The 27588-nt window shown below is 66.7% G+C and overlaps 5 protein-coding genes across 7 annotated transcripts; 1 reads left to right on the top strand and 4 right to left on the bottom strand.

Moving 5' to 3' along the window:
- The first annotated feature begins 156 nt into the window (after positions 1-156).
- Positions 157-2856, top strand: TMED3 (transmembrane p24 trafficking protein 3). Its single transcript, XM_074549031.1, has 3 exons — positions 157-454; positions 1050-1298; positions 1741-2856. Exons 1-3 carry the CDS (start codon positions 302-304, stop codon positions 1975-1977), a joined length of 639 nt encoding a protein of 212 aa, XP_074405132.1. The 5' UTR covers positions 157-301; the 3' UTR covers positions 1978-2856.
- Positions 2857-3562: 706 nt separating this feature from the next.
- On the bottom strand, positions 3563-6039 carry LOC141730538 (putative gonadotropin-releasing hormone II receptor). Of its 2 annotated transcripts, XM_074549012.1 has the most exons (4): positions 5764-6039; positions 4798-5348; positions 4291-4495; positions 3563-4189 (listed from the first exon to the last, which is right to left on the bottom strand). In XM_074549012.1, the coding sequence occupies exons 1-4, from the start codon at positions 5804-5806 to the stop codon at positions 3753-3755; spliced, it is 1236 nt and encodes a 411-aa protein (XP_074405113.1). In that variant the 5' UTR covers positions 5807-6039; the 3' UTR covers positions 3563-3752. The 2 variants fall into 2 exon arrangements, with proteins under 2 accessions (XP_074405113.1, XP_074405112.1); XM_074549011.1 differs by having other exon boundaries at positions 4798-6039.
- Positions 6040-6963: 924 nt separating this feature from the next.
- LOC141730542 (uncharacterized) lies at positions 6964-9463 on the bottom strand. Its single transcript, XM_074549029.1, has 2 exons — positions 7546-9463; positions 6964-7187 (listed from the first exon to the last, which is right to left on the bottom strand). The coding sequence occupies exons 1-2, from the start codon at positions 8521-8523 to the stop codon at positions 7122-7124; spliced, it is 1044 nt and encodes a 347-aa protein (XP_074405130.1). The 5' UTR covers positions 8524-9463; the 3' UTR covers positions 6964-7121.
- Positions 9464-12295: 2832 nt separating this feature from the next.
- On the bottom strand, positions 12296-21467 carry ANPEP (alanyl aminopeptidase, membrane). Of its 2 annotated transcripts, none has more exons than XM_074548978.1 (21): positions 21186-21467; positions 17708-18649; positions 17310-17455; positions 17094-17233; positions 16885-17011; positions 16622-16776; positions 16436-16549; positions 16180-16323; positions 16041-16106; positions 15834-15899; positions 15467-15639; positions 15310-15386; positions 15017-15150; positions 14873-14928; positions 14608-14755; positions 14401-14498; positions 14146-14256; positions 13890-14057; positions 13642-13782; positions 13447-13528; positions 12296-12959 (listed from the first exon to the last, which is right to left on the bottom strand). In XM_074548978.1, the coding sequence occupies exons 2-21, from the start codon at positions 18343-18345 to the stop codon at positions 12801-12803; spliced, it is 2943 nt and encodes a 980-aa protein (XP_074405079.1). In that variant the 5' UTR covers positions 18346-18649; positions 21186-21467; the 3' UTR covers positions 12296-12800. The 2 variants fall into 2 exon arrangements, with proteins under 2 accessions (XP_074405079.1, XP_074405078.1); XM_074548977.1 differs by lacking the exon at positions 21186-21467 and adding an exon at positions 19982-20114.
- Positions 21468-21620: 153 nt separating this feature from the next.
- AP3S2 (adaptor related protein complex 3 subunit sigma 2) lies at positions 21621-27587 on the bottom strand. The gene is made up of 6 exons (XM_074549034.1): positions 27174-27587; positions 26820-26911; positions 26625-26736; positions 25612-25683; positions 22651-22758; positions 21621-22357 (listed from the first exon to the last, which is right to left on the bottom strand). Exons 1-6 carry the CDS (start codon positions 27240-27242, stop codon positions 22229-22231), a joined length of 582 nt encoding a protein of 193 aa, XP_074405135.1. The 5' UTR covers positions 27243-27587; the 3' UTR covers positions 21621-22228.
- Between the last annotated feature and the right edge of the window lies 1 nt (position 27588).

Below are 27588 nucleotides of genomic sequence, written 5' to 3'. Positions count from 1 at the left end.
GCCGCCCCGCCCCGCCCCGCTCTGCCCCGCCCCGCCCCTCCCCGCCCCGCCCAGCCCCGCCCCGCCCCGCCCCGCCCAGCCCCGCCCCGCCCCGCTCCGTTCCGCTCGCAGCGGAAGCGCCACGTCAGGGGGGCGGTGCGGGGGCGGTGCGGCGCCGGCGGCGGGGACGGTGCCGGGTTGCGGGTGCCGGTGCCGGGGGCGGTGCAAGTGGCGGTGCGGAGCCGGTGCCGGTGCGGAGCCGGTGCGAGGCCGGTGCCGGGTTGCGGGTGCCGGGCTCGGTGCGGTGCCGGTGCCGGACGCGATGCCGGGCGCGGTGCGGACGCTGTGCCTGGCCGCGCTGCTGGGCGCGCTGCGGGCCGGCGGCACGGAGCTGACGCTGGAGCTGCCCGACAGCGCCCAGCGCTGCTTCCACCAGGAGCTGGAGGGCGGCGTCAAGTTCACCCTCGACTATCAGGTACTACCCTGCCTGTACCTTCCTGCAGCCCTGCATGCTCCGTGCCTGCACCCCCTGCCCGGGTCCCTCCGCCCCGTTTGTGCCCCATGCCTGTGCCCCTGCCCATGTGCCTGCCCGTGCCCCCTTGTCCACAGCCCTGCCGTGTGTGCGCTGTTGTCTCTGCCCGTGCCACCTGCCCATGCCTCTCCCACACTCCCATCCTGTGCCCTGCAGGGCCCCAGGCAGGGCTGCAGTTCCACCCCAGCTCCCTCCATGCTGCGCTAGGAGTTGTTCCCAGCCCCAGCTCCATGCCCAGCAGTGCCCGCCTGAGAGCCAGGCCTGGGATGTGCCCACATCAGCCGTGGACGCCCCTGACCTCCCTGACCTGGGTCATGAGGGCTGTCCCTGTCTCCAGGACCCCACTTGAGCCATGGGCACCCCAGCTGAGTTGCTGGCACCGTGGTGCACAACTTCCCCAGGGCTCCCCTGGCTGGGCCCCATCCCATGGGCATGGTGCCCGCTGGCCTCTCACACAGCTGTGGGGCTGGGCAGGGGCAGGGGGCCCTTGCCACGTTGCTGGGCGTGTGCCACCATCAGAGATGCATCTCCTGCACAGGTGATCAGCGGAGGGCACTATGATGTGGACTGCTACGTGGAGGACCCCAACGGCAAGACCATCTACCAGGAGACCAAGAAGCAGTACGACAGCTTCTCGCACCACACCGAGGCCAAGGGTGTCTACACCTTCTGCTTCAGCAACGAGTTCTCCACCTTCTCCCACAAAATCGTCTACTTCGACTTCCAGGTGGGCGACGAGCCGCCCATCCTGCCCGACATGAACAACCGCGTCACTGCCCTGACACAGGTGGGTCCCAGGAGGGAGGCAGGGAGGGAGGCAGGTCCTGCTGCAGCCCCAAGCAGCCTTGTAGGATGGCAGTTGGGGACGTGTCCCCTTCCTCCTGCACTGGATGCAGAAGTGCCAACCGCCGGCCAACAGCCCCACCACACACCACATCCTCTGCCCTGCCTGGCTCGGGGGCTGTGCTGGCTCTGAGCTCCCCTCTCTGCAGCAGCCGTGTCCATCCCACGTGAGGAAATTGCATCAGCCATTCCATCCCTGGGTGTGCGCTCTGGGCTGGGCATCCGGGTGCCCTCGTGGGTACTCTGTCCCAGTGGGGAACCACCCTGCATGGGCTCTGGCAGGAACCTACCACGCAAACACTGCTCTTGAGCGTCCTGGCACAGCCCTGGGCCCCCTCAGCTGAGCTGTGTCAGGAGTGACAGGGCGCTCCCGTCCTTGTCCCCAGCTGGAGTCTGCCTGTGTCACCATCCATGAGATGCTGAAGGCGGTGATCGACTCCCAGACCCACTACCGGCTGCGGGAGGCGCAGGACAGGAGCCGAGCCGAGGAGCTCAATGGCCGCGTCTCGTACTGGTCAGTGGGGGAAACCCTCATCCTCTTCGTGGTCAGCATCGGGCAGGTGGTGCTGCTCAAGAGCTTCTTCACCGAGAAGAGACCCAGCAGCGGCGGAGCTGGCACCTAGAGCTGCTGGCTGTGCCCGAGTGCAGCGGGCAGCGGGACAGACACTGCGCCTCTGCTCTGTGCCGGGACAGGCGAGGCTGGGACAGGGGGTGACACTGCTGGGCTGGTGGCACAGCCACCCAAGGACAGGCGTCCCCAGCATCACCTCCCATTTGCCATCGTCTGGCCTACCCTGTCCCCTCGCCTGGCCAGCCTGTCCCCGTTCTCTGGCTGCACTGGGGAGCAGGGGGGACCAGCACAGCACCGGGGCACCCTCGGGACTGGGACGGGACTGGGATTTTACTGGGACTGACTGGGATGTGACTGGGACATGACTGGGACGTGACCACGCACTGCCCCTGGAGCCCTGTGCAGCCACCGAGGGCAGGGGCAGCCCTGGCCCCCTGGCACCCCCCAGTGCCCCCAGCCCCAGCAGAGCTGCCCATGGGCTGGGGGGGGTTTGTGTCTGCACCCCAGGTGCCCTGTGGCGGGCAGGGTGCTCCCAGCAGCAGGACACAGCACCAGCGGCATCCAAGGGAAGGCTGTTTGCTGGGTGGCTCTGGCTCTGCCAGCTCCTCCCCTCGCAGCAGTTCTCAGGCTGGCAGCAGGTGGTGTGTCTGTACCAGGTGATATTTTCGTACACCAGTCCGTGCCTGACACTCAGCCCCCTCACACATTCCCCCCACACGTGCCAGGGAAGCCCATCCCTGCCCCAGAAGCACGGGGGACCCACACACGCCTGGGACTGCAGCCCCTCATTCCCTGGAGCCCCACAAGACCCCTGGAGTGACTGGTGTGCTGGCCCTCCAGCCCTCAAGCAGGTGTGAGATCATTTTTCAGAGCTGAAGCAACTCCACTAGACTTTTCCTTTGCCATTTTCAAATAAATCCCTGCAAGCATGGCTGGCACTGCCATTCTTGGGCACAGCTTCTGCCTGCCCTCCTGTCTTGCCCCCTGCCCACACAGCTGAGCTCGCTCCTGGCACAGGGCCCGAGGAGGACCCTGCTGCCCCCCAGCAGGAGCAGGAGCAGGAGCCCTGTGTGTGCCCTGTGTGAGGCTGCAGTGTCAGTGGCTGGGATGGGGTTCCCTCTGCGCAGTGGGGACTGAGGAGCCAGGGGAGCACGGGGGGCCCTGGGCAGAGCCCAGCTCGGGGGTCCCTTCCCTGGGGCTGGGGGATGCCAGGGCAGCTCTGGTGATGCTCAGGGGACAGTGAGGGGCCCGGGCAGCCTCAGCCCTGGCCCAGCTCCCCCCCGTGCTGGCTGTGCCGGCAGCGTGGCCTTGGGCAGTGCTGCGGGCGGGAGAGCTGCCCCCGGTGCCTCCCAACAGCCTTGGGCAGCAGCCAGCAGCTCCTGTTTGGAGCGCAGCCCGCAGCAGCAGCAGCAGCACCCCGGCACTGCCTCCAGCCCTGGCAGGACCAGCCCTGCGCCCTCTGTGCGGATGCACAGGGAGGGAAGAACCCAGCCCTGGCCAGGCTGGCATGGCCCGGAATCTGCCCCGGCCTGGGGACTCCTGAGCCACCCACGGTGGGGACAGGGCACCTGTGACCCCCATGGTCGGGGTGCTGGCTCTGGGGACACCAGCTCAGCTCCCAGTGGGGGACACGGCAGGGACAAGAGGTGGCCATAGGACACTTTATTGCTGTTCAGGGCACACAGAAGGGAGAGGGGACGGGGGCACCCCACCAGCGCCAAGCCCCCAGAGGCACTTTGGGTGCAGAGAGATCAGCAGTGCCTCCATGCCCATGGAGCTGTGCTGACCCCGCCGCCAGGCCCCCTGCCCCGCGGCCCCCAGCCGGTGTCACAGGGAGCTGCTGTGGCACGAGGGGTCCCTGGCAGCCCCTCGGGGCCTGCCCAGCCCCCGGGCCGCCGGCTGGGGCGGCAGGGAGGAGGCTGAGCAGCGGAAGGAGCCCGTGGGTGGGGAGGGGGGCTGGGCCGGGGGGCCGTGCCTGCATGGGCAGCCCCAGCCCCCCCGGAGCGGGATGGTGAAGAGCCCGTAGGTGATGGGGTCCAGGCACGCGTTGAAGAGGCCAAAGATGAAGAGGACGTGGGTGAGGGCCGGCGAGATCCTCTTCTCCACGGCGCGGGGGCAGAACCAGTGCCAGAGCCCCAGCAGGTAGTAGGGGGTCCAGCAGAGGATGAAGGAGGAGACGATGACCAGGCTCATCCGCAGCATGCGCAGCCGCGCCCGCGGGATGTTGTTCCTGGAGCACCGCAGCGACGCGTCCCGCGAGGAGACTGGGGGGGAAACGGGGCTGGGACAGGGCCCCCGCGCCGGGGGAGAGCTGGGGGTCCCTGCAGGGCTGGGACAGGGCGGCGCGGGGCTGCCCGGCACTCACAGAGGCCCGAGCCCATGCGGCGGGAGATCTCCAGCAGGATGCGGGCGTAGCAGCACACCATGATGAGCAGGGGCAGCAGGAAGAGGCAGGCAAAGCCCACCATGTTGTAGAGGGTCTCGTGCCAGGCCCGGGGGAAGCTGCCGCGCGTGGTGCACTGCGTGAAGTTGTGCGGGGGCTGCAGGGTGATGGTGTGGAACAGGAACAGCTGCAGACGAGAGGAGTGGGGGTGATGGGGGTTTGTGCCTCCCGAGCCAGGGAGGGCACAGGGACAGACCCAGCCTCGGGGGGAGTGACCAGTTACCACCCTGGCATTGACAGGGGCCTGGGGCACCCCCAGAGCGGGCAGAGCTGGGCGAGGGGGGCACTGCCACAGCCACTCCATTGCCGGCTCTGCGTGCCCATCCCACAGGGCTGTCCATCCCCTCCCACCGGCCCTGGCAGCGAGCCCGGACAGCGCCACCACACTCGGGGCTGGGCAGGTGTGTTACCAGAGAGCCCGGTGGGTACCTGCGGCACGGCCAGCCCCGCGCTGAGCAGCCAGGCCGCCTGCAGCATGGCGCGGTTGCGGGCGCGGGCGCGGGCGATGGCCAGCGGGCGCAGGATGGCCGCCTGCCGGTCCAGGCTGATGACCACGGTGACGAAGGCCGAGGCGTACATGGCCAGCAGGCGCAGGTACATGAGCAGGCGGCAGGCCAGGTCGCCCGCCCGCCACTGCAGCGTGATGTTCCAGATGGCGTCGAGCGGCATGACCAGCACGGTGAGCAGCAGGTCGGCGGCGGCCAGGTGCCGCAGCAGCAGGCGGATGTGCGGGCGCCGGCCGCTGCCCCGGCCGCCCACCGCCCGCAGCACCGCCAGGTTGCAGGCGGCCGAGAGCGCGAACAGGCCGAAGGTGACGGCCACGCGCGCCTGGGCGGCCGCAGAGAAGGTGGGCAGCCGCAGGGGCTCCTCGCCCCTCTGCTCGGGGGGGCTCCAGGCGCAGCCCCACCCGGGGGCCGGCGTGCCGGGGGGCTCCGTGCTGCTGTTCCCCACCGCAGGGCCCGGCTCTGCACGGCCCCTACCTGCCACAACAGGCAGAGGGGCAGCGGCAGTCCTGAGGGGGCTCTGGGTGGGGCAGGCCACACTCAGCACTGTGGTCCTGTCCCCCAGAGCCCCCTGCCCAGGGCCACAGTGCCGACATGGCGTCTCTGAGCTCACTTCCCTGTGTTCCATCCTTGCCTCGCTGCATCCTGCTCTACCCCCGAGCCTCCAGCAGCCCCCAAAGCCCCTCCGTGCCCCCAGAGATACCAGGGTCCCTGGCACCCAGCAGTGCAGAGGAGGACAATGGCAGCTGACCCCAACACGCCCCCACCTCAGGCCATCACTGCTGTGCCCCCTCCTGCCCAGAGTGCCCCTCATGATCCTGCCTGGGACAGGGACCCCACCCAGCCCAACAATGAGCCTGCAGGAGCAGACACCCCATTCCCCCCGCCTCACCTGCGTCCAGGGAGTCCTGCCTGGCATCCCCCAGCCAGGCCATGGCAGGGCTGGTGCTCACACAGTGCCCAGGCGCTGTGCTGAGGGCTCCTGCATCTGCTGGGGGCACGAGGGGAGCGGGGCAGGTACCGGGGCAGGTACTGCTGAGAGGCAGCACCTGCTGCTGCTGCTGCTGCTGCTGCTCTGGCGTGGGCGCCCTTGGCAGCTCGGAATGGTCCTTGACGTAGCCAGCAGCTCGGAACAGCACGGTCCTTCCTCTGCCACCCACAGCACACGGACACACACGTAAGCATGCGTGGTGCTCGCATGGGAACACACAGTGGGATGAGCCCCACATCTGTGGGAGGGAGCCCCTCAGCCCAGGGGGTGCTGCCAGTGCCCTCCAGGTCTGGCACTGCTGCTGCCAGGGCCAGGAATCAGAGCACACAAGGGCTCCTTGCATTGAGGTGCAGCATTTGGGGGGCCCAGAGACGCACAGGTCCCTCCTCATGGGACCCCATGGCAGTGTCCCCCTGGCTGGAGCCCAGGTCCCTTCAGCCCTGGCTGGAGAGCAGGGGCTGCAGCCTAGGGGAGGGCAGGCCAGGGGGCTGCTTTGCATCTCAAAGGCTAGTCTCCTTCTGTCATGCCCCTCCTCGGCCCCAGCAGAGGATATTAACCTCATTAGAGAGTCCTTTCACACTCCATGGGGTGCATTAACCCCCCGCCCTTCACCCCAGACCCCAGAGCGGGGAGGATACTCCCCTGACACATTAGCACATGGCTGCCAGGTCCCAACACCCTCCTGCTAATGGGGACCCCAGACTTCAGGGAGCCACCAAGGGGGCTGGGGGCAGAGGGTCCCCGTCACCGGCTCCTGGCCAGGTCTCCAGCCCGTGGGCTCAGGCCCACCCCCACACCGAGCTGGACCCCAAATCTGCCCCTCTCACTCTGCATGGGGGGCTCCCACAGGCCCAGAACTGCCAGGGAAGGCTGGGCCTGGGGGGTGCTGGGGATCCTCAGCCCTCCCTGGCCGGGGGTCCGGCCCCAGGACAGGGGGAGTGCCTCTCTTGATACTCCCCCAGGCTGCTCCCCCAGCTGGCTGCCCCTCAGTCCCCAGCCCCCAGCCCAGCGAGCAGAGCCAGGCATGGCTCTCCTGGGCATGCCAAGCCCCATTCGGTGCCCAGCTCCAGAACAGCCACATGGACACTCAGAGAGGGCACAAGGGTTTATTCACATCCAGCCATGCCCGGCGCGTCCAGCACAGCTCCAGGCTCCCACGGGCAGCTTGTTCCTGCAGCTGCCCCAAGGGCCACGTGTCCCCAGGCTGCAGGGCTCCAGACGGGCATCGTGGGTGCTCCAGGCCCGGGGACTCACCCGGGTCAGTGCCGGGGCTGTGCTGGGAGCAGAGCCTCCAGCAGTGAGAGCAGGTCCTCTGCAGAGACATCCTGGGGAGAGACAGGGACAGGGTGAGCGCCAGGCAGAGCTGCAGGCAGGGCTGGGGCCGTGGCAGTGACAGCCCAGCCACAGGACAAGGGACTCCATTCTGTCCCCACTAATGGGATCCCCACACACGTGATGGAGCGAAGCACCAGGAAGGATGGGGCAGGCTGGGGGACCCACCTCAGCCCCTGCACAGAGCAGGGCTCCCCTCTCCATTGCCTACCCCAGACAAGGCCGCTGTTACCCCAAAAGCAGTTCCTGCACTGCCCCACACCAGGAGCACTCTGAGGCCGCCCCAAGGGTGTTGATCCCTGCCCCACGCCAGCCCCATGTTGAGTCACCCCAGTCCCCAGCAGCACGTACCTGGGTGACTGTCCCTGTGCCCACGAACTCTGGCAGCAGCAGTCCCGTGTCCAGGACATCACCGGGGAGATCCGGGGGGGCCCCGGCCCCTGCGGAGCGGGGAGGGGTCAGCCAGGGTGACGCAGCGGAGGTGGCAGCCTTGTTCAGCTCTGAGGAGGTCCCCACTGCGGGCAGGTAGGGGGGTGGCCCCCACGTCTCCGTCTGGATGTTGGAAACCCCAAGAACCTCTGGAAGGGTCCCGGGTGCAGGGATGTAGGAGGGAGACCCCCAGGTCTCCATGGCGATGTTGGGACCCCCGAGTGCCTCTGGGAGGGTCCCTGCAGCAGGGGTGTAGGGCGGTGACCCCCAGGTCTCTAGGCCCAGCTCCGGAGCCCCAAGCCCCTGTGGGGCAGTGCCCGCAGCAGGGCTGCAGAGCGGCGACCCCCAGGGACCCGTCCCCACGCCGGGGGCCCCGTGCAGCTCCGGGGGCATCCCCGCCATGGCAGGAGAGCCCCAGCCCGCGGCGCCGGGCGGCGAAGCACGGCGGGGCTCCGTGTCCTGGCAGCAGCCCAGGCCCCGGGGGCACAGGGGACAGTGTCGGGGGGCCGGCGCGCCCCGGCCGAGCCCCAGCAGGGCGGACAGGTGGGCGATGTAGCGCGTGGCGAGGCGCAGGGTCTCGATCTTGGTGAGGGTCTGCCCGGCGGGGGCCAGCGCGGGCGGCAGGTAGTGCCGCAGCCGCAGCAGGGCCTGCGCCAGCCGCCGCATCCGCAGCTTCTCCCGCTCGCTGGCGCTCTGCCGCGGGAGCCCCGCCGCCGCGCCGCCCCGCAGCGCCCTCCTGCCCCGGGGGCGGCTGCCGTGCCCGCGGCGGGGCCCCCGGGCCGCGGCGGGGGACGCGAGCCCGCACGAGTCGGGCGATGCTGCGGGAGAGCTGCTGCTGTAGCCCTGCGGGTCCGCGGCCCAGTCCTGCGGCGGGACGGCGGGCAGCGTGCCGTGGGCCATGGCAGCGCCGAGGCTGGGGCCGGAGTGCCGGCGGCTGCGGGCGCCCGCCTTTATGCCGGCCCGGAGGTGTGAGGAGGCACCTTCGCGGCTGCAGCAGCGGCAGCACTTCAAAGGCCGGGGGGCTGGGGGGGCCCGGCCGCGGCTGTGAACGCGGGGTGACGAATTTCACCCCAGAGGTGTGAAGCGGCTCGGTGCTGCCCCTCGGGCCCGCGCGGGGCGGGGGCCGGGGCCGGGACCCACCCGGGAGCTGCAGCGGGGCCTCGATGGCTCTGCCGGGGGAGCTGCAGCGGGGTCTCGGTGGGTGCGGCGGGAGCTGCAGTAGGGCTGCAGCACGGGGGTGCAGGGGGTGCCCTGGGCCGCTGCGGGGCTCTCATGGGGCTTCAGTGCGGTTTGCAGTGGGTCAGCGGTGCCGTGTCCCCGTGTCTCCCTCTGCTGCCCCTGTGGCTCCGTGGGACACCCCCAGCCGGTTCGGGGGTGCGGGTGTCCCACCGGCCCCTGGCGGACCCTCGGGCCGGTGCCGGCAGTGGAGCCCCTCGGGCGGGTGCGGGGGGCCGGGGCTGGGAGGAGATCCCCCGGCGCGTTCCCAGGCCCCGCAGGTGTCGGGCCGGCGGGTGTGAAGGTTTCCCGGGAAACGGCCCCGCCGAGGCACGGAAAATCCATCAGGGAGCAAGGGGACACGGGCATGGCACGGCACGGGCCCCAGAGCTGGGGCACAGCCTGGTCTGGGGGTGCACGCGGGGGCACAGGACCTCCGAACTGGGTGTGCACCGGCTGGCACTGCGGGGTGCAGGACCCCCGAACTGGGTGTGCAAAGCCCTGGAACATGAAGGGCACAGGACCCCCGAACTGGGTGTGCATTGGCTGGCACTGCGGGGTGCAGGACCCCCGAACTGGGTGTGCAAAGCCCTGGAACATGAAGGGCACAGGACCCCCGAACTGGGTGTGCACCGGCTGGCACTGCGGGGTGCAGGACCCCCCAACCGGGGTGTGCAGAGCCCTGGGAACGTGAGGGGCACAGGATCCCCACAAAGCTGGGGGCACAGCTGAGGGGATGCAGTGGGGACACAGGACCCCCAAACCGTGTGTGCAGTGAGCAGTGCCCAGCACGGAGCCAGCCCACCCGAGGCCACCAGCCCCATTCCAGCATCCAGCCCAGTCAGGGGGCGCAGGGGTGTCCGAGGGGCGCCCCACGGCCCGGCCCGGCACGGCCCCTCCCGGCCGGCCCCCTCCTGGGCCGCATTAGCTGATGAGCTCCCGGGTAATGAGTTCTGCACCCGCCGCAGCCGCTTCCCACCTCCCTGTTTGCACAAGTGCTGGAGCGCGGCTGGGCCGGGGCAGCACCGGCCCTGGGGTCAGAGCCCCCGCAGCGTTGGGAAAATCTTTAGTTCTGACAGAGTGTCTAAGTCTTGTGAATTCCTTCAGCTTCAGCCAGAAGTGCTTAGTCCTGTATTAATGTGTGCAAGTGGTTATCTCAGCCTTAAAGAGCCTGGGCCTGACCAACACTGGTAAGAAGATATAGCTCAGCCAGACCACAGAGCTGGGATGTATTCAAAGAAAATGGTTTTTTTGGTTTTGGCCTATTACCAAAATCAGATAATTTGAGGAATGGGGTGTTCCCCAAACAAGCACTAGAGAACCTCAAACACCCCTACTCTTATGTGAATAAGCACCCAAAAGTGATATAAATATGCAAAGGAATTTGTGAGACTGTTTAGCATACATGATGAGTTTTGGGAAATGTAATTAATGACTTACAAAGCTTTAAACTAGTCTGTTAGCCAGCTGTGGTATTGGTAGTAGGAGACATCCCCTGCACACCCAGCACTGAAATAAAGCGATGCTACTTTCTAATACTGAACTTAGAGTGTTAGAGGGTTTGATTCCCAGCTTCTGGTGACAGCAGGACACCCTGCAGCCCCTGACCCCGGGAGCAGGGTGGGTTCCCCCGCCCCTTCAGCCCCTCTCAGTGCAGCAGGGTGCAGGGCACCGCGACAGAGCTCAGCCAGCGCCCAGCTCAGGCTGTGCCCCCTGAGCCCCCAGCCTTCCTGCCCCTGGGAGCCCCCCAGGACACCTCCGTGCCCGCTGGGGACCCGCCACCCCGGAGCAGAGCCTGTGTGGTGTCCGGGGCTCATGCTTGTCCCTCTGTCCCTCTGGGACGGGCACCGCTCGCAGGGACAGTGCCCGGGCTGTGCCTGGGGCAGGGTCGGCGCTGCCGAGCACCCGGGGGCTGGGCGCAGGGCAGGGGACTCTGCGCCTCGGGCCCCCGGCATTGGAAGGTCAAGTCCCGGGCTGCGCTGCCGTGCGGGGCGCTGCGGTGCGGGGCGATCCGCTGCGGGGCTGGCGGCACGTTAGCATCTCTCACGGCCGTGTGAATGGGTCCCCACACACTTCCCAGCGCCGGCAGGGCCAATTAAGGACCGAAGGAGTCAGATCTGACACCTCTGCAAATGGGCCCGGCATTCCCAGGCTCCTGCCGCCCGCCCGGAGCGGGGCGAGGCTGGGGGAGCTCGGTACCTCCAGGTGGGCGCAGAGGCATCACCCCGCACCCCCGGCCCAAATAACGCCGGGTTACCCCCAGACACGGCCCGCAGAACCGTGCCCAGCCAGGGCCAGACACAGCCCGCACCCCCAGCTCCTTCGGCAGAGTCCCCTGCGTCCCCTCGGGGCAGGAAGGGGGTCCGGGGGCCCCACGGAGAGCCTGAGGCACTACCTGGCCTCACCAGGATCGAGACCCTGTGCCTCACCACCCACTACACCAGCCACCTCTCTGCCCAGCTGGGAGGCACTGTCCCCTCCGTCCCCTCTGTCCCCGGGGCCTGGGTGTGCCAGGACACGGACACGGGTGTGCTGGGGGTCACCTGCCATGGCGGGGATCCCCCCGCAGCTGCACGGGGCTCCCGGCATGGGGACGGCTGCCTGGGGTCTCCCCTCTGCACCACAGAGGTGCCTGGGGCTCCAGAGCTGGATGGAGGGTCACCCCCTATGCCCCTGCATCAGGGGCCCTGCCAGAGCTTCAGAGCACTCCCGGCTGCCCTGCGCTGGAGCCTCCCCACAGATGTGCCACAGCTAATGGGGCACCTTCCTGCTGCTGCTTGGAGCCTCCCAAGGCAGGACTGATGGACACAGGGCACCACAGGATCCCCACACCTGGGTCCCAGCTGCCCTCACATCACCAGGTACCCAAAGACCCTCCCCAGCCCAGCCCCTGCTCCGGCAGGCTGGGGTGCAGGATGGTCCTCGTGGGGTGGCTGCAAGGTGGGCTGTCCCACAGCCACTCGCCTCACACAGCTCAGCACCCTGGGCCCCAGGCAGGCTCACCTCCCCAGCTCCTGCTGCAGCCCGTCCTGCCCAGCTGCACCCCAGCACTGTGGGGCTGGAGCTGCCTGCAGCCCTGGACACAGAGCCCACACGGGCACGGCGGCATGGCAGCGGGGCAGTGGCAGAGCCATGGGGCAGTGGCACGGCCATGCTGCAGAGCTGCACAGGATGGGACAGATGCCAGGATCCTCCCTAAAGCCGCCCTGCAGAGCAGCTCCCCTATTCCTCACTGCGGGACCTGCTGGCTGCACCCCAGCACGGGCCGGGCTGGGAGCACCCTTCAGCCTGCACCCCACACACACAGCCAGGTGCTGCCCACTCCCACCCCAACGCAGCCCGGATGTGTCCCAGGGCTGAGGCGGCACAGGGACTCACCACCTAGGCCGTCCCCAGCCCCGCTGACCCCCAGCTCCCACCCGCCTGGGGGTCTCGTCCCTTCCCTGAGCCCAAAGGCAGCTCTGTCCCTGCAGCGTGGCCATGAGGGACAGTCCCTCCTACCTGCCACAGCCTGGCCCTGCCCCGAGCCTGCAGCACCTGCCCGGAGCAGCGCAGGCAGAGGGTCCTGTGCCAGTCCCCCAGAGCAGGGCCCAGCAGGAGAGCTCACACACAGCTGTCAGACAGAGGGGCTGGGGCTGGCGTCAGTGAAGCCCCAGAGCCACTTAGCACCAGGCTCCTAACAGCCCGGGGGCTCACAGCCCTGGCCCCTGCCCCGGGCCTGCAGGGCCCCTGGCACTTCCTACCCGGTGTGTCACAGTCCCCACAGCACAGCCCCAGCCCGCAGGGTGCCCTGGAAACTGGGCAAGATTTTATTTACTGCCCAGAGCGCACCAGCCTGGCCTCCCCCTGGCAAGACCCCGAGTTCCCCATGCCCATCATGCAGGCATCAGCCCATTCCTGGCAGTGCGGGGGCTGGAGCGGCCGAGGGTCCGTCCTGGAGGCCAGGGAGTGACAGGCGCCTCTTATTTGGTCCGGGTCTCACTCTCAAACCAGCTCTGCACCGCGGCCTTGTTCTCCTCCACCCACTTGATGTTGGCGCGGGTCTGCTCCAGCGCCTGCTCCAGCGCCCGCGTCCCCGACCCAAACCCGATGTCCTGGTTGTCCTCCTTGAACTGCTCCAGCTGCCAGGCAGAGACGGGGCTGCAGCAGGCAGGGCAGATCCCAGCAGCACTGCACACCCCCCAGAACACCCCTGGGAGCGCTCCAGCACCACCCCAGCACCTCTCAGCTGCTCCCTGGCAGGACCCCTACAGCCCCCAGGAGCACCCCACTGGCCTCTGTGAGCCCTCAGCAGCCCCCAACATCATCCTGACAGCCCCAGTAGCACCCTGAGAGCCCCCAGCACCATCTCAGCAGCCTCCAGGAGCACCCCAACAGCCTCCAGCAGCCCATGCAGCACCCCAACAGCCCCCAGGAGCACTGTGACATCCCGAGCATCCCTGCCACCACCCCAGCAGGCACCCAGCAGCCTGTGACAGGGACAGAAGCCTCTTGGACACCTGGGCTCACAAGGGGCAGGAAGTCTCCTCTCAAGGGCTGCTGGCAAAGGGCAGCTCTGCCAAGGCTGGGGTCCCTGGTCCCCCAGCACCTGCTGGGGTCCAGCCTCACCTGTTGCAGCTCAAACTCTGTGGAGAAGCGCTGGGTCACAGATAAAATCAGGCGGGAGAAGGAGAAGGAGCCGCCGCCATACCTGGGAGAGCAGAAGTGTGCTGAGCCAGGGGGAGGGGACAGGGGAAGGGACAGTGCCACCCCCAAGGGGCACGGGCAGGCAGACAGGGGTGCCCCAGCCCCCGCGGTGCTCACTGGGTGAAGAGCGTCCTCCAGTTGGCACGGATGAAGTCCCAGGCCAGGGACTGCCCCACGACGTTGCTGGCAATGCTGTTGATGGTGGAGGTGGCATCCTGCTTCCGGATCTTTGTAGGGTCGAGGGTGTACTGCAGGTACCTGGAGGGGCACGATGAGGGGCTCAGGGGCTGGCAGGGGCAGTGGACACGCCGAGGGTGATGGGCTGGTGGGGACACAGCGCGGGGCCAGCCAGACCCCACACGCACCGGCTGAGGATCCAGGGGTCGGGGCTGCAGGCGAGGGCTGTGCGGAGCTTGTCGGCCTCAGACACCACAGGGGCCTCCTGGAACTTCCCCCAGAGGAACTGCCAGGCATCCTCCCCGCCCGTGGCCACCATGCTGCAGTAGATGGCTGAGCGCAGGTTCGGGGGGACCCTGTTGGGGTGAGAGCCGTGGGTGCCAGGAGCCCCTCGCCGTGCCCATCCCCACCCCACACACAGCACCGCGGCTTCCCAGCACTCACGGGTTGCTGTTGTTGTTGTTCTGCCACTGGCGCAAGTAGTTGGCAGCCAAATTCTGGCAATCGGTGACACCGTAGGAGCAGGCGGTGCTGATGGCATTGGCCTCGTTGTACCTGGGGCAGAGAGGCCGTGAGGGCTGGGGTCTGGCACAGGGCACCCACCGGCCACTGCTGGCACGAGGCAGGGCTGTGCCCCCTACCCAGCGCAGCCAGGGAGACCCCAGGGACCCAGCCCAGCCCCAGGGCCACGGTACTCACTGGACCATCAGCAAGTCATCACTGAGGGGAATGGTCCAGTTACTGGTGTCTTGCTTGTAGTACTCAAAGAGAGGGGTCACCTGCTTTTTCATGTATGCCTGGGGGCAAGAGGGGGTCAGTGCCCAGTGACACTGGCAGCAGCACCCACACTGCTGTGGGGGCAATCCTGGCCCCTCACGCCCAGCACGGGGGGCTGGCACCACTCACCGACATGGCCCCAAAGACCTCGCTGCGGTCAAACATCAGCTTGAAGTACTTGAGGTTGGTGAGTGCTGCCTGCCAGGGCATGTATTCCCTCTCCTGGCTCAGGAACCGTGTCGTGCTCAGAGCCAAGGTCACGTTCACGTACTTGGCCCTGTCAGGGGTGAGGGCAGCGTCACCTCCCCAGCCTCACTGGCACTGCCCACCCCAGGGCACACACCCCATCCAGCCCCTCGCCCCAGTGGCACCCAGACCACCAGGCAGGGCTCACCTGGCCAGGTTAAAGGCGTCATCAATGATCTGGGCACGGTTGATCACAGGGAAGACCTGAGAGAGCAAAGTCAGTGTCTCAGGGCAGCCAGAGCAGGGTGGTGTGAATGGGGTCCCACCCCACAGCCCTGAGCGCCCCGTGTACCGAGTGGTCAGTGTCAAGCTGCTTGACGAGCTGATTCCAGTTCTCCTGGTTGTAATTGACACGGAAGTACCCAGTGACATTGAGGTTCAGCAGGAGCCAGTCGGGGCTGGTGAGCTTGAAGTCGTTGTTGGTGTCTGGGAAGGGAACAGGAGGCTGTGCCAGAGCTGCACCCGCACTCGCCAGGGAGGGCCAGGCTCAGCCCCCAGCACCACTGCCTCCCTGGGAACCCTGCCCAGTGCTGTGGCAGTGGAGGCGGCAGCAGGACCCCCACTCACGGCCAGGACATGCCATACCTGTGTCTTTGGTCAGCCAGGTGGTGTTCTCGCGGCCACTGCCTGTCATCCAGGTGATGGGGACGATCCAGGTGTAGCTGCACCGTGGACAGACAGGTGGTGGGACTGGCCCTCATCCCCTGAGCCCTCAGTTCCCAGCCAGCCCTGCCACACTCACTTGAAGACAGAGGGTCTGTCCACAGAAGATGTGGGGTCCAGCAGGAAATGGGCCTGGCGGATGGTGCCGGTGCTGGTGTCGACAGTGACCACAGGGAAGCCCATCTGCAGCGTCCAGCGGTCCATGATGTTGCTGATAGTGTCAGGCAGCTGGACCTCGTTCCTGTCCACCGCCTGCGGGGATGGCAGCACCGCTGGTCACCAGGGCCAGGGGCACGGCCAGCGTGGGGCACGGTCAGCATGGGGCACGGCCAGCGTGGGGCACGGCCAGCGCTGCAACCCTCACCCAGCATGTGGGACCCCATTACACCTGGCAGCCCCCCGGAGCCAGGGTCGGGGATGCTGCAGGAGCACCAGCCCCCTCCTACCTGCTGCAGATGGACCCAGAGGTCAGAGTAGATGGTGTTGCTGTAGGAGAAGTTGTGGAGGTAGGACTGTGGGAGAGCACCAGGAGAGACGGGTGAGCAAGGGCAAGTCTGGGGTGTGGGACCCCCCTAGAGCAGCCAGGCAGGTCTCTACCACGGGATGCCCACCCTGCACTGGGCTCGCTGCCCCCAGTACCAGCAGCACCTCACCTGCAACCCCTCCTTGAAGATGTCCTCGCTAAGGAAGCTCGAGAGCATCCGCAGCACCGATGCTCCCTGCAGGGACAGCAGGTCAGAGAAGCCAGGGGCACCCCAGAGTGCATCCCCACCCCAGAGCCCCCATGCACACCTTGCTGTAGGCGATGCTGTCGAAGACTTCACTGATCTGGGCTGGGGTGTTGATCTCGTCCTCGCGGAAGGAGAGCGGGTGGGAGCTGGCCAGGGCGTCGGTGGCCATCACGGTATGCAGCTCGTTCAGCACCATCAGGTCTTTCTGCAGAGGGGGCACCAGCACCCTGCTCAGCCCCGCTGCACCGCCGGGCACCGGGGCAGCCCTGGGCTGCCTGCTCCCCTGCCCGCCCCCCGCCCATCGCCCTGGCACTCACAATGTTCCACTTGGGCTCAGCAGAGTCGGCACCCAGGTACTCCACGTACGAGGCGAAGCCCTCGTTCAGCCACAGGTCGTTCCACCACCGCAGCGTCACCAAATTCCCAAACCACTGCAGAGGGCACAGCACTGCCTCAGCCGCCAGCCGTCAGTCAGGGCGGGGGGCCAGGGGTGCAGCAGGTACCTGGTGTGCCAGCTCGTGGGCGATGACGGTCACCACCCGCTCCTTGTTGCCGATGGAGGAGTACACAGCATCGAAGAGCAGCGAGTTCTCCCGGTAGGTCACCAGCCCCCAGTTCTCCATGGCGCCCGCATTGAAATCGGGGAGGCCAACCTGGTCTGGGGGTGGAGGGGTCCCGTCAGTGCCCCGCTGACAGCACGCTGGACCATCTTCCCCCCTGCAGTGGGCACCTCAACACGGTGCCCCAGGCACCCCGCAGCACCCACCAGACTTGGGGAGCGGGTAGGCCGTGTTGTAATGCTTCTCAAAGAAGTTGAGGATGGGACCAGTGACATTGAGAGCGTAGGCGCCCTGGCCCTCGTTGATGGCTTCGGGGCGGCCCCAGATGCGAATCTGGAGAGGAGGGATGCAGGACTCATCAGTGCCCAGGCTCAGCCACCCAGATGGGCAGGGGGTGCACCCCACCCCATCCTACCAGTGTGTTGTTCCCTGTCTTATTCTCCACGAAGCTGAACTGGCTGACAATGAAGGCCAGAAGGTATGTGGACATCCGGGGAGTGGTGTAAAACTTGGTGACACTCCAGATTTCTCCATCAATCTCCTGCTGCGTGGTGTCTGTAGAGATCAGAGAATCACCCCACAGCCCTGCCAGGCCCCCAGCCCCCCAGTGGGGTCCCCCCACCCCACTCACTTTCGGCAGGCATGTTGGAAATGGCCCCATAGTTGGAGGGGTGGATCAGTGTCACTGTGAAGTTGGCTTTCATGGCCGGCTCGTCGAAGCAGGGGAAAGCCTTGCGTGCGTCAGCCGCCTGCATCTGCGTGGTGGCCACCACCTGCCTGTGAGCCAGCCCCATCAGTCCTGGGGGTCCCTGGGGAGGCCGCACCCCCCAGTCCCCCTTCTCCCATCCCCACCGGGGCGGCATGAGGATGCAGGGGCAGCACAGAGGCTCCACACTCTCATCCCATGGTCCTGGTGGAAGAGGAGCCCCAACACCAGCCCATGCTGTCCACTGCCCTGTGCCAGCCCCTTCCCACCACCACACTGGGCCAGCCCTGTGGCTTCCACCCTGTCCCCTGCCCTCCACCTACCTGTTGCCAGAGGCATCCGTGTATTCGCTGCGATAGAAGCCAGCCAGGTCATCGGCCAGCTCCCCGGTGAAGCTGCTGGACAGCCGGTACCGCTTGCCCTGCTGCAGGGGAGCGTTCAGCTGCACCACCAGGTACTGGGTGGGAGTCTCCAGCCAGGTGCGGGAGATGGCAGGGAGTGTGCCACCATCCTCTTCCTGCAGGGTGGCATGGAAGGTGCCCTGCATGGTGTAGTTCAGGTTCTTGCTGTGGATGAGGATGAGGTCGGTGGCTTCCTCACACAGGAAGACCACACTGCTGTTGCCCTTGAAGATGTACATGTTGTTGGCATCAGGCTTCAGGAAGGGCTGCAGGGACACCTCATAGAACTCTGGCTTCAGCGTGGCTGGCAACCTCCATTTGTTCCAGGGGTTGCTGGGGGCAGGGGTGCTGGTGCTGGTGCTGGTGCCGGTGACAGGGCTGGCCGTGGTGCTGGTGCTGGTGACAGGGCTGGCCGTGGTGCTGGTGCCCACATCTGATATCCCCTTGTTCTTTTCCTGGGCGTACACCACCGAGAGTGCAATGATGGTGGCCACAGCCCCCAGGCCCAGCACGATGGCCACGATGCCCACGGTCTTGCTGATGAAGAAGCCACCTGCCATGGCGGGCAGCAGGAGTGGCACTGGCAGAGACGGTGCTGGTGCAAGCACGGCTTTTAGCCTCTCGCTCGCACGAGGTTTATTAGTCCAAGTTAATGGGTGAAGGATTAAATGGCCATGGGGTTCAGGGCGGTGACAGACCCTGGGATGAGCTTTCCACCCGCCCTCCCGCCAGCCTGGCAGGAGCACCACGGCCTGGCACCGCTGCTGCAGGGGCAGAGCTGGCAATGGGGGGTGGCACCATCGGGGAGCGTGCAGGAGCTGTGGGCCTGGACCCCTGGAGTCCTTCCCCAGCGCTGGCCAGGCCCTGCAGAAGGAGGGACAGAGCAGGTGGTCACAGCCAGCAGCCACATCCCCACCATGCTGCGGGGCCCAGCGTGCGTCCCCATCAGCCAAGCCCAGACGCAAACTCAGTGTCACCCCATTCACCCTTGAGTGACACGGTCTGAGCCGCTGCCAGAGGGTCCAGGCTGCCCTGGCATGCGGGGCACAGCTCACAGGCTGCCCTACCCAGGGAAAGCAGGCGCAGCACGAGGGCTGGCAGCCCCACCCAGGGAAAGCAGGTGCCGCACGGGGCCTGGCAGCGGCGGGGGAATGTGGGGGGGACACTCGGGCGGAGCTCCCTCTGCCCACAGCCCTCTCAAAGTCCAGGGTCGTGCACCTGGAGGCAGCGGGGTCAAACTCCATCCTTGTGAGCCCAGCCCCAGTGGGCACAGGTGAGGTCCCCACCCAGGGTAGGGGTGACACCTGTGACACACTGGGAAAAAATAGGAAGTCCGTTCTCAGGATCTAATCGATCTCTCCATAGGGAGATACGGGTAGGTGTTGCCAGGAGCCACAGCTGGGGCAAAGGGCAAACCAGGATGAGTGAGTGGTGTCCTCAGGGAATCCTTGCCCTGTCCCTGACAGCACCCAGCTGCACCTGCCAGGGCCACCGTGCCTGGCACAAATCACTCTGGATGCTGCTGGTGTTGTGGCCCTCCCTGTTAGGCACAGCCATGCCCCAAGAACAGAGGTCACTGCTGGCTCTCTCAGTGCCGTCCCCAGCCTGGCTCTGGCCAAAGGCTTTGGGGACAGTCCCCCAGAGGCCCAAGGGGCACAGGCGGCCGGGAGGGTGCCAGGCACTCTGCACACCGCTGTCCCAGGCCTGCTGGCCCTCCCCACAGCCCCTCGGGCACAGCACGCAGGCATCCCCCTGGCTGGCCTGGGGAGGGGCTGGATGGAGTCACCGGGGAGCAGCAGACACAGCACCCACACCTGACTCCCCCAGCCTGCAGGACTCTGTCCCCACCCCAGTGCACCCCTCTCTGGAGCCCAGCCAGCAGCACACACATCTCTGTCCCACAAACGGCACAGATGCTGGGCGTCACCCCCGTGGGCACGGGGTCCCTGGGGCTCTGGCCTCACACACCCCACAGGCTGACACCCCCAGAGCCCCCACACCGCCATGCACCCCAGAGACCCCCCAAGTCCCGCACTGCACACGGGCCCCATAACCCCCACGTACGCGAACCGCACTGCCAGCCGCCCAGCCCACAGCCCCCGCAGCGCCTTGCCCCGCTCGGTGCAGCCCAAGGCACCCCGCGGAGCCCCGCTTGGGCTGTGCACCCCGAGCCTCCGCAGCACGGTGCCCGCTCACCTTCCTGCGCTCCGCCGGGGCCAGCGGGTCCCGCCCGCCCTTCTGCCGCTTCCCGCGCCCCGCGGGTCGCCCTGCCCGTGCTGCTGCCCGTCCGACCTCTGCCCGCCCCGCCTGCCCGCCCCGGCCCCGCGCTCTGGCTCCGAAGGGAGGAAAGCTTCCTCCGAAGCGCCAGGGCAGCAACCCGCAGCTCTCGCCCCCTTAACCTCGTGTCTGCCGGCCGGCGGGGCGGGCACGGCCCGGGGCAGCGCGGAGGGAGAGCAGGGCCGGGAGGCAGTTCTGAGGGAAAAGGCGGCCGGGGACCGGGCCTGGCGCTGGGAACGCGCTCCGGCGGGCAGGGCTGAACCGAACCGGCCGAGCCCGGCATCCGCGGGTGCCACAGCCCAGCACAGCCGGGGCAGGCGGTGGGCTGGGGCCCGGAGCCATGCCCGGAGCCATGCCCGGCGTCAGCACCATGCGGCAGCTCGGAGCGGCCAGCCGCTGTCCCCCACAGCCCCTGGCAGGCCGCATGTCGCGCTGGCTGCTGCTGTGGGCCCGCCTGCTGACCCAGCCAGCGCGGCCCCTCCGGGCACAGCGGGGCACGGCCAGCGCCGGGCGCTCCGCTCCGCACCCGCTGCAACTCCGGGGCTGGGGCTCCCCGGGCTGGGGGCTCGGCCCGGCCCAGGCCAGCCTCAGCCAGGGCCGGGGAGCAGAGAGCGGCCGGGCCGGCAGAGGGGCTGCCCCGCAGCGGGCCTCAGCCCAGCTGCAGGCCGGGCAGCGGGGCCGAGCTGCCGCAGAGCCACCCCGGGCGCTGCACAGGGAGCACGTGGGGCCGGACACAGCCTCGGCGGCGGGGGTGCTGTGGCGTGGGGCCGGACACTGCCCGCAGCGGTGGGGGTGCTGTGGCGTGGGGCCGGACACTGCCCGCAGCGTTGGGGGTGCTGTGGCGTGGGGCCGGACACTGCCCGCAGCGGTGGGGGTGCTGTGGCGTGGGGCCGGACACTGCCCGCAGCGGTGGGGGTGCTGTGGCGTGGGGCCGGACACTGCCCGCAGCGGTGGAGGTGCTGTGGCACTGCCCACGGCAGCCCAGCCCCGCACCCCGGCCTGGCGCAGAGCAGCTCGGCGACTCCCTGGCCATGAGGTGAGCCGGAGCGTTCCCTCCGACTGTCCCAGTCCTGCCAGACTCCGCGCCCCAGCCCCAGCACATGGCCCCGGCACGATGGCTCACCTGCACCCTTCGCCGGCACCTACGAGAGGACGAGGAGGAGGAGGAATAGGAGGAAGCAGAGGAAGAGGAGAGCCAGCAGGGAAGAGGACACAGCAGGTTGCCCAGCTCCTTGACCTCCAGGAGTGCTTATGTGGCTAGTGGCCAGCTGGGGAAGGGTTAAGCTGCAGGGAGGGGAAATTCCTTCCCGGCAGAGTCACGGTTTCCCTGCCAGGGGAAGTGGAGGCAGAACCTGGAGCACAGCTGGGGAGCCGAGGAAGGGCCCCCGGCCAGCCCCAGGGCTGGTGGCCAGATGGAGCCTCGGCGGAGCCAGGGGCATGGGGTACGTGGCTGACAGAGCCCATCGGGGTCACTGTGAGCCCCAGGACAAACCCTGCTCCTCCCCGGCCTCAGAGCAGCCCAGCCCCACAGGTCCCGCACACCCACAGCAGACACAGACACGGCTTCAGGGGCAGTTTATTGGGACACAGGGACACACTCCAGCAGCCCCAGCCTGGCCTGACCCTGCAAGCCCCCCAGGCACTCAGCTCCTGTCCCTCTTGCTGCCACGTCCCCGCTCCAGCATGTCCCCCTCACACTGTCCCCAGGGCACACAGCAGCTCCCATGAGTGACCCCACCCAGCCGGGGCCCATCACAGAGAGCAGGACCAGGGCAGGGGACAGCCATGGCTGGAGGGTGGAGGAGACAACCTGCAGCTCCTGACAGAGCCGCCACTACAGGCACACTTTCACCTCTAGGAATCCCAAGAACCCCAGGAGAGGCAGGAACCAACTCTTCCCCACAGCGAGGAGAGGCTGCGTGTGCGCAGGGAGGGAGGGGAAGGAAGAGCAGCCTCCTTGTTGGGGGACCAGGGAACAGAACTGGGCCCAAGTGCAGAGGGAGGGACCCCCCACCCCACTCTGTGAGCCCCCCACCCCGTTCTCTGAGCCCTGTCACTGCTGCCTGCCCTCAGCCACCATTGGGCCCTGTGTGCCACACGGGCAGAGCCCCGGCAGGAGCCGGGGACCCCAGCTCTGCTCAGCAGGCAGCCCCCAGCACGGGCTGCTCACATGAACTGTGACAGGTTGGGCACTTTGATGTTGATGTCCCCGATGTTGATGTTGCGGGGGATCTCGGGCAGGTTGATGTTCTTCACGGCCGACACAGCGCGGGAAGGAGCAGCTGAGAGGCCTCCCTGGGGACAGAGGGACCGTGACCACTGGTCCCACCCCAGAGCCCCCCCTCCACAGCCCCTTCACGATAAACCCTCAGTGGTTATCCTTGATAAAGGAACCGCTTCCACGGGCAGCTCTCTGCACTTGTGACCAGCACCACTGCGCAGGATGTCCCCAGCCCTGAGGGCTCAGGCAGGCGGACCCTGGGAGTACCCTGGGTACCCTCCATGCCCACCCCCGTCCCCATGGGCCACCCCCTCACAGCCCAGGCTCCATCAGCTCCCAGGGGCACAGCCGCAGTGTCACCGCTCACCTCTGCCTTCTCCAGCTTGCCCTGGGCCTCCACCTGCGCCACGATCTCGTTCATGTTGGTCTCCAGCACCATCCCGCCGATCACCATCTCCTGCAGGATGTGGTGCACCTGCCAGGGAGGGACACAGGGAACAGAAGGCTCAGGGCCCGCTCCCGGGAGCTCATCAGGGGCCAGCATCTCGCCAAGGGACACAAATCTACCCCTGCCCCCTTCTGAGCTGCCTGGAGAGCAAAAGGGTTGCCAAGGGGAGCCCCAAAGCTCCACTTTCCACCTGCACCCCACTGGAGATGACACCCACCCACCGGGCCCCCAAAGCAGCAAGATGCAGCTGGTTCCACTGGCACAGCCTGGACACATGGCTGGTCCCTCCTGGGCCAGGTTAGAGAAGGAATGTGTCCTAGGGATGACCCAGCGGGGCAGGACACTTCTCCCCAGAAGCTCCTTCTCCTCAGAAAGCCAGGCCAGAGCCTGGCCTCTCTCCCCTGTCTCTGAGGAAGGTCGAGACTGTGACACGGGCACAGAAAAAGCACACAGCTGCCAAGGGAGTCTGTTCCTTTCCTGGCATCCCTCGAGTTCAAGGATGAACAGGAAGGCAAGGCCAGTGCAATCACACACCCAGAACAGGGAAAGGAACATTGCTGAGTTGCAATCCCAGAAATTGCAATCAGCCCTGAGGTGGCAGCCAGGCTGGACTGGTGGCTACAACTCCCTCCAGCTCCCGCTCCTGGCTCCGCTCAGCACTGCCTGCACAGTCAGCAGTTCCCAATGAGCCTCCAGCACAGATAATGGATTTATGGGTCCCAGATACTTCCGTGAAAGAGGCTACACAGGAGCACGGTTGGGTTATGAGATTGTTTTATGGTTTCACAGAGCCAGGCTGCACTTGTGACACCTTGTGAACTTCAGGACAGTGCCGGGGAGAATAAAGAACAGGAGAGAATGTGCAATCCCAGCAACTGCGGAGGGGCAGTCCCAGCTCTGCGGTGACCCAGCCCAGGCTCCCCACAGCCCCTGTCCCACTCCCACAGTGCCTGCAGCAGCAGCACGGGCGTGGGATCAGCAGGGCACAGGGTGGGCCCAGGCAGCTCTGGCACCCCCATCCCACAGCCCAGTCCCAGTGCATGCTGAAGCAGCGGGAGCAAGTGGCTCCCACAGCCTAAAAGGATATGGGAGCATCGGGAAACGTTCCTTCAAGATCTGGCTTCAGCCCAAGCTGGCTCCAAACCAGCAGGGCAGAAATCTTGAGCAAGTTTTGTTTTCCAAGCCAAAGCACAACACTTCCTGAGAAATCTGTGTTCCCTCTGGGACTCTGCAGCTGCTGAGTGCAGCTCACACTCCGCTCCAAGGCGGAAAGCAGGGCTGAGAGCTGAGCACAGCCCACCCTGAGATCCCCTTGGACAGGGCATGCCTGCAGCTCTGAGGCTGGGGCTCCCAGCACCGGCAGCTACAAGCACTGGTGTCACTGGCAATGCCCCCCTCCACCAGCCCATGGCAGGAGCAGGACCCCAGGCCTGCCACAGCTCTGGTGCCATGGCCCTGTGCTGCAGGTAGTGCAGGGTGGAACTCCAGACAAAAAACAATTACAGAATGCAGCCAAAGCTGCACCTGGACCCCTGCCCAGGGAGACATTCACAGCCCTGGCTGGGGAAACACTCGTGGGCCTGCCTGGGCATCCCAGGGGTGGCAGCCCGGGCCCAGCAGGACACACCAGCACATTCCCAGCACCCCAAACGCTGTCCCTCTGCACCCAGCTCCGGGAAGCACAGGAACATGAGCACATCTGAGAAATAAACATGTGCCAAATATAGAAAGAGACCAACTGATAATGGCCAAGAGTTGAGCCAAAGCTGGGAAGCAGCCGGAGCATGGGATGGGAAGGGCTGGGAGAGCCTGGGTGACCGAGCTGGGGTCTAGCAGAAACCCCCAATTCCCATCTCCTGAGAATGTTCCTCTGTCAGGAAGGGTCAGAGGAAGGGTGAGCCCACTGCTGCTGGCCAGGGTGCGATGTGCCCTGCCCAAGGGCTGCAGGCTGACTGTGGGGCTCAATGTTTGACATGCAGAGCTCGTGTAAAGCTGACAGTAAGGCTGAGTGAAAAGCTGCTGGGCACTGCCGCTCCCACAGTCGGCACCCACGGGCATATCCTGCCCCAGCTGTGGGCAGAGGTTACCTGGGCAGCTGCCAACACTTCTCCCACAGCTGCTCGGCCCTCCTTCCAGCTCTGATAAACACTTAGGGCAAACAGTGAAACCAAAGCCTGACCTCAGCAGCTGGTAACATAGAGATGCCCGTGACCTGCTCACTCCCCCTCTCTGCCAGTTCCCCAGTTGGAATCACCAATGGAAAGGGAACATTTTACTTCTTTTGACTTTTTTTTTTCCCAGTGCTCTTTTTTGTTGATATGTTTTTGTCTCCAGCAAAGCAAGAAAATCTTGACCAACAGCAACACAAGTGTGCACCCTCAGCCAAGCCTCTCCCTGCCCCAAGCCTATTCCTGGCTACCTATCCCAGCCATCTCCAGCCTTGTGACCCAGGACATGATCTAAGAGGATGCTTCCTGCCCAGATCTCCATCCAGCTCAAGAGGAAGCATTACAGGCTGCGCTCAAACCAAAGTTTACCCAGCACTCTGAATTCCAAACACTCCCATTGTTCCTGCCCTTTCTTTCCCGCAGCTGTAGCACAATGTAAACTCCCACGAGGTGTCACGGCCTGGAGCAGAGGCAGAACGCCCGGGCCCAGGGCAGCGGCTGCCAGCTGCAGCAGAGCTGGCTGTGCAGCACACATCCACAGTGCCACCCAGCCCCAGGGCAGCCCAGCCCTCGGCTCTCTCCTGGGGAGCTCACAATGCGAGTGCCTTGCAAAGAACACGGCTGAAAGCTTCCCATACAGGATCCCCACACTCTCCTGGCCAGCCCAGCCCAGGAAATGCAGCTCTGGAGCAGCCCCGAGGCCAGCACCCACCTTGTCCATGTGGAAGATGAGGTCCAGTTCACAGACGTTCTCAAAGCACTTGTCCAGCGTCTCCACAAACACCTGGGAGAGACAGAGACCGGGCAAGATGGTCACACCAACCCCGGGGAACGCTCCAGGCACGGGACAGAGGGACTGGGTAGCTGGAGAAGGACCTAGGCATGCGTGTGGCTGAACATGAGCCCAGGTGTGTCCAGGTGAGCAAGAGGCCACTGGCACCTGGCTTGTGTCAGCCCCAGCGTGGGCACAGGCCCAGGGCAGTGCCTGTCCCCTGAGATGGCACTGCTGGGGCACCTCCAGCTCTGGGCCCCACCTGACAGCAGAGACCTTAAGGGGCTGGAGCGTGTCCGGAGCACAGAACAGAGCTGGGAAGGGGCTGCAGAATTCCCGAGGGAGCGGGGAAAGGGGCTCAGCCTGGAGAAAAGCAGGCTCAGGGGCACCTTCTTCCCATATCCTGGTGTTCAAAGGGTGGCTACAAAGGTGGAAACTCTTGTCATGCATGGAGGCACATGGAAAGACACTGAATGATGGGTACAAGGTCCTCTTGGGGAGATTCCAGTAAGGCTCAAGAGGAAAATTTTTTCCAAACAAACAGCAGGTGAATAATCTCCATGAGGAAGAGAGGGATTCCCCAACACTGGGTATTATTCAGATGCCAGGGTGTTGGGAATTGTCTAGGCCATGCTTTGCCAAGAAAGGCTGGACCAGACAATCCCTGAGGTCCCTTCCAACCCGGGATTCCAGAATCCTAGCATTAATGGTTGGACTTGGTGCTCCCAAGTGTTTTCCACCCTGAATGATTCTATGTGTCTATTTTCAAAGACATTCCTTCAGATTGCCGTCCCTGCTGCTCCCAGGTGAAGGAGCCATGTAGAAGCTCAGGGCGTGCGTGCAGCCCCTCCCCACCACAGCCCCGAGGGCTTCTCAGGCCTTCCAGAAGGGCTGGCACGGCCGCGAAACGGCCCTGGGTGGTGCCAGGGCAGCTGGGCGCTGCAGGGACGCACCTGGATGAGGTCCAGGATGCCCAGCTCGCTCTCGGAGGAGTCCACGCAGAACACGAAGTACAGCGTGGCGTAGTGGCGGTAGATCAGCTTGTAGTCGGAGCCGCCGAACAGGCTGCGGGGACAGGGGCACGGCTGAGGGGCACAGCCCGCACTCGGGGGTGCGGACAGCCCGGCCCGGCCCCTCCCGGCCGCTACCTGCCGCACTCCAGGAAGTTGCAGATGTGGTCATCGCGCTTGAGCACCAGGTGGAAGGTGTCACGGATGATCTGCTGCTGCACCTCTTCTGCCTGCAGGAGGAGACGGTGGCTGGGCGCCCGTGGCACCCGCGGCTCCGGGCCACACGCCGGTCCCGGTGCCCCCGGGGGCATCCCGGTGGTCGCGGCGCGGGCAGCGGCAGGTGCCGCAGCGACCGCCCTGCTCCCGGGACACCCCCAGCCCGCCGAGCGCACGGCGCCCCCAGCCCTGCGCTGCTCCCGGCCCCGCACGGGGCTCAGCACCCCCGCCGCAGCCCAGCGGGGCCCCGGCGCGGTGCCGGCCCCGGTGGCGCACCAGGTGCTGGTAGAAGCGGACGAGCCGCGGCTTCCCGTGGTTGTTGAACACGAGGATGGCGTTGATCATCCCGGCGGCGCGTCGGGCCGGGCCGGGCCGGGAACAGCACTGGCAGCAGCACCGCGGCCGCGCACCCACCGCAGGAAGCCCCTCGGCCGCCCCGGAAGCGCACCGGGCTCCGGTGGGCTGAGCCCGGGGTGACCCTGCGGAGCGCCGGGCCGCGGGAGCGACCAAAGCCGCTCCTGGACGGGGGCGCCGCGCGGCTGCACCGCGCCTGCCGCCGGAGCGGGCTCCTCGCAGCCCGACGGGGCGGACGGGCAGGCCTGGAGCCGGGATGCGGCGGCCGCTGCCCGCGCCGCGACCACCGGGACCACCGCGACCGCTGCTCCCCGCGCGCGCCGCCAGGGGGCGCGCC

Source organism: Zonotrichia albicollis, chromosome 11 (assembly GCF_047830755.1).
Source record: "Zonotrichia albicollis isolate bZonAlb1 chromosome 11, bZonAlb1.hap1, whole genome shotgun sequence".
NCBI lineage: Eukaryota > Metazoa > Chordata > Aves > Passeriformes > Passerellidae > Zonotrichia > Zonotrichia albicollis.
The sequence above is the reverse complement of the archived record's forward strand: the minus strand, read 5'-3'. Positions and strand labels throughout refer to the sequence as shown.

What these genes read in the sequence shown, in the direction of transcription:
- ANPEP (XM_074548978.1), bottom strand. Translation starts at nt 18,345, where the DNA reads ATGGCAGGTGGCTTCTTCATCAGCAAGACCGTGGGCATCGTGGCCATC. An exon ending in CCCACGAGCTGGCACACCAG is followed by an intron (nt 16,550 to 16,621) that starts GTACCTGCTGCA and finishes TGCCCTCTGCAG; the next exon opens with TGGTTTGGGAATTTGGTGAC. An exon ending in GATGACTTGCTGATGGTCCA is followed by an intron (nt 14,257 to 14,400) that starts GTGAGTACCGTG and finishes TCTCTGCCCCAG; the next exon opens with GTACAACGAGGCCAATGCCA.
- AP3S2 (XM_074549034.1), bottom strand. Translation starts at nt 27,242, where the DNA reads ATGATCAACGCCATCCTCGTGTTCAACAACCACGGGAAGCCGCGGCTC. An exon ending in TCCGCTTCTACCAGCACCTG is followed by an intron (nt 26,912 to 27,173) that starts GTGCGCCACCGG and finishes CTCCTCCTGCAG; the next exon opens with GCAGAAGAGGTGCAGCAGCA. An exon ending in AACTTCCTGGAGTGCGGCAG is followed by an intron (nt 26,737 to 26,819) that starts GTAGCGGCCGGG and finishes CTGTCCCCGCAG; the next exon opens with CCTGTTCGGCGGCTCCGACT.
- TMED3 (XM_074549031.1), top strand. Translation starts at nt 302, where the DNA reads ATGCCGGGCGCGGTGCGGACGCTGTGCCTGGCCGCGCTGCTGGGCGCG. An exon ending in AGTTCACCCTCGACTATCAG is followed by an intron (nt 455 to 1,049) that starts GTACTACCCTGC and finishes TCTCCTGCACAG; the next exon opens with GTGATCAGCGGAGGGCACTA. An exon ending in GCGTCACTGCCCTGACACAG is followed by an intron (nt 1,299 to 1,740) that starts GTGGGTCCCAGG and finishes CCTTGTCCCCAG; the next exon opens with CTGGAGTCTGCCTGTGTCAC.
- LOC141730538 (XM_074549011.1), bottom strand. Translation starts at nt 5,790, where the DNA reads ATGCCAGGCAGGACTCCCTGGACGCAGGTGAGGCGGGGGGAATGGGGT. An exon ending in CGGGGCTGGCCGTGCCGCAG is followed by an intron (nt 4,496 to 4,797) that starts GTACCCACCGGG and finishes TCTCGTCTGCAG; the next exon opens with CTGTTCCTGTTCCACACCAT. An exon ending in CCGCATGGGCTCGGGCCTCT is followed by an intron (nt 4,190 to 4,290) that starts GTGAGTGCCGGG and finishes TTTCCCCCCCAG; the next exon opens with TCTCCTCGCGGGACGCGTCG.
- LOC141730542 (XM_074549029.1), bottom strand. Translation starts at nt 8,523, where the DNA reads ATGGCCCACGGCACGCTGCCCGCCGTCCCGCCGCAGGACTGGGCCGCG. An exon ending in GCACAGGGACAGTCACCCAG is followed by an intron (nt 7,188 to 7,545) that starts GTACGTGCTGCT and finishes GTCTCTCCCCAG; the next exon opens with GATGTCTCTGCAGAGGACCT.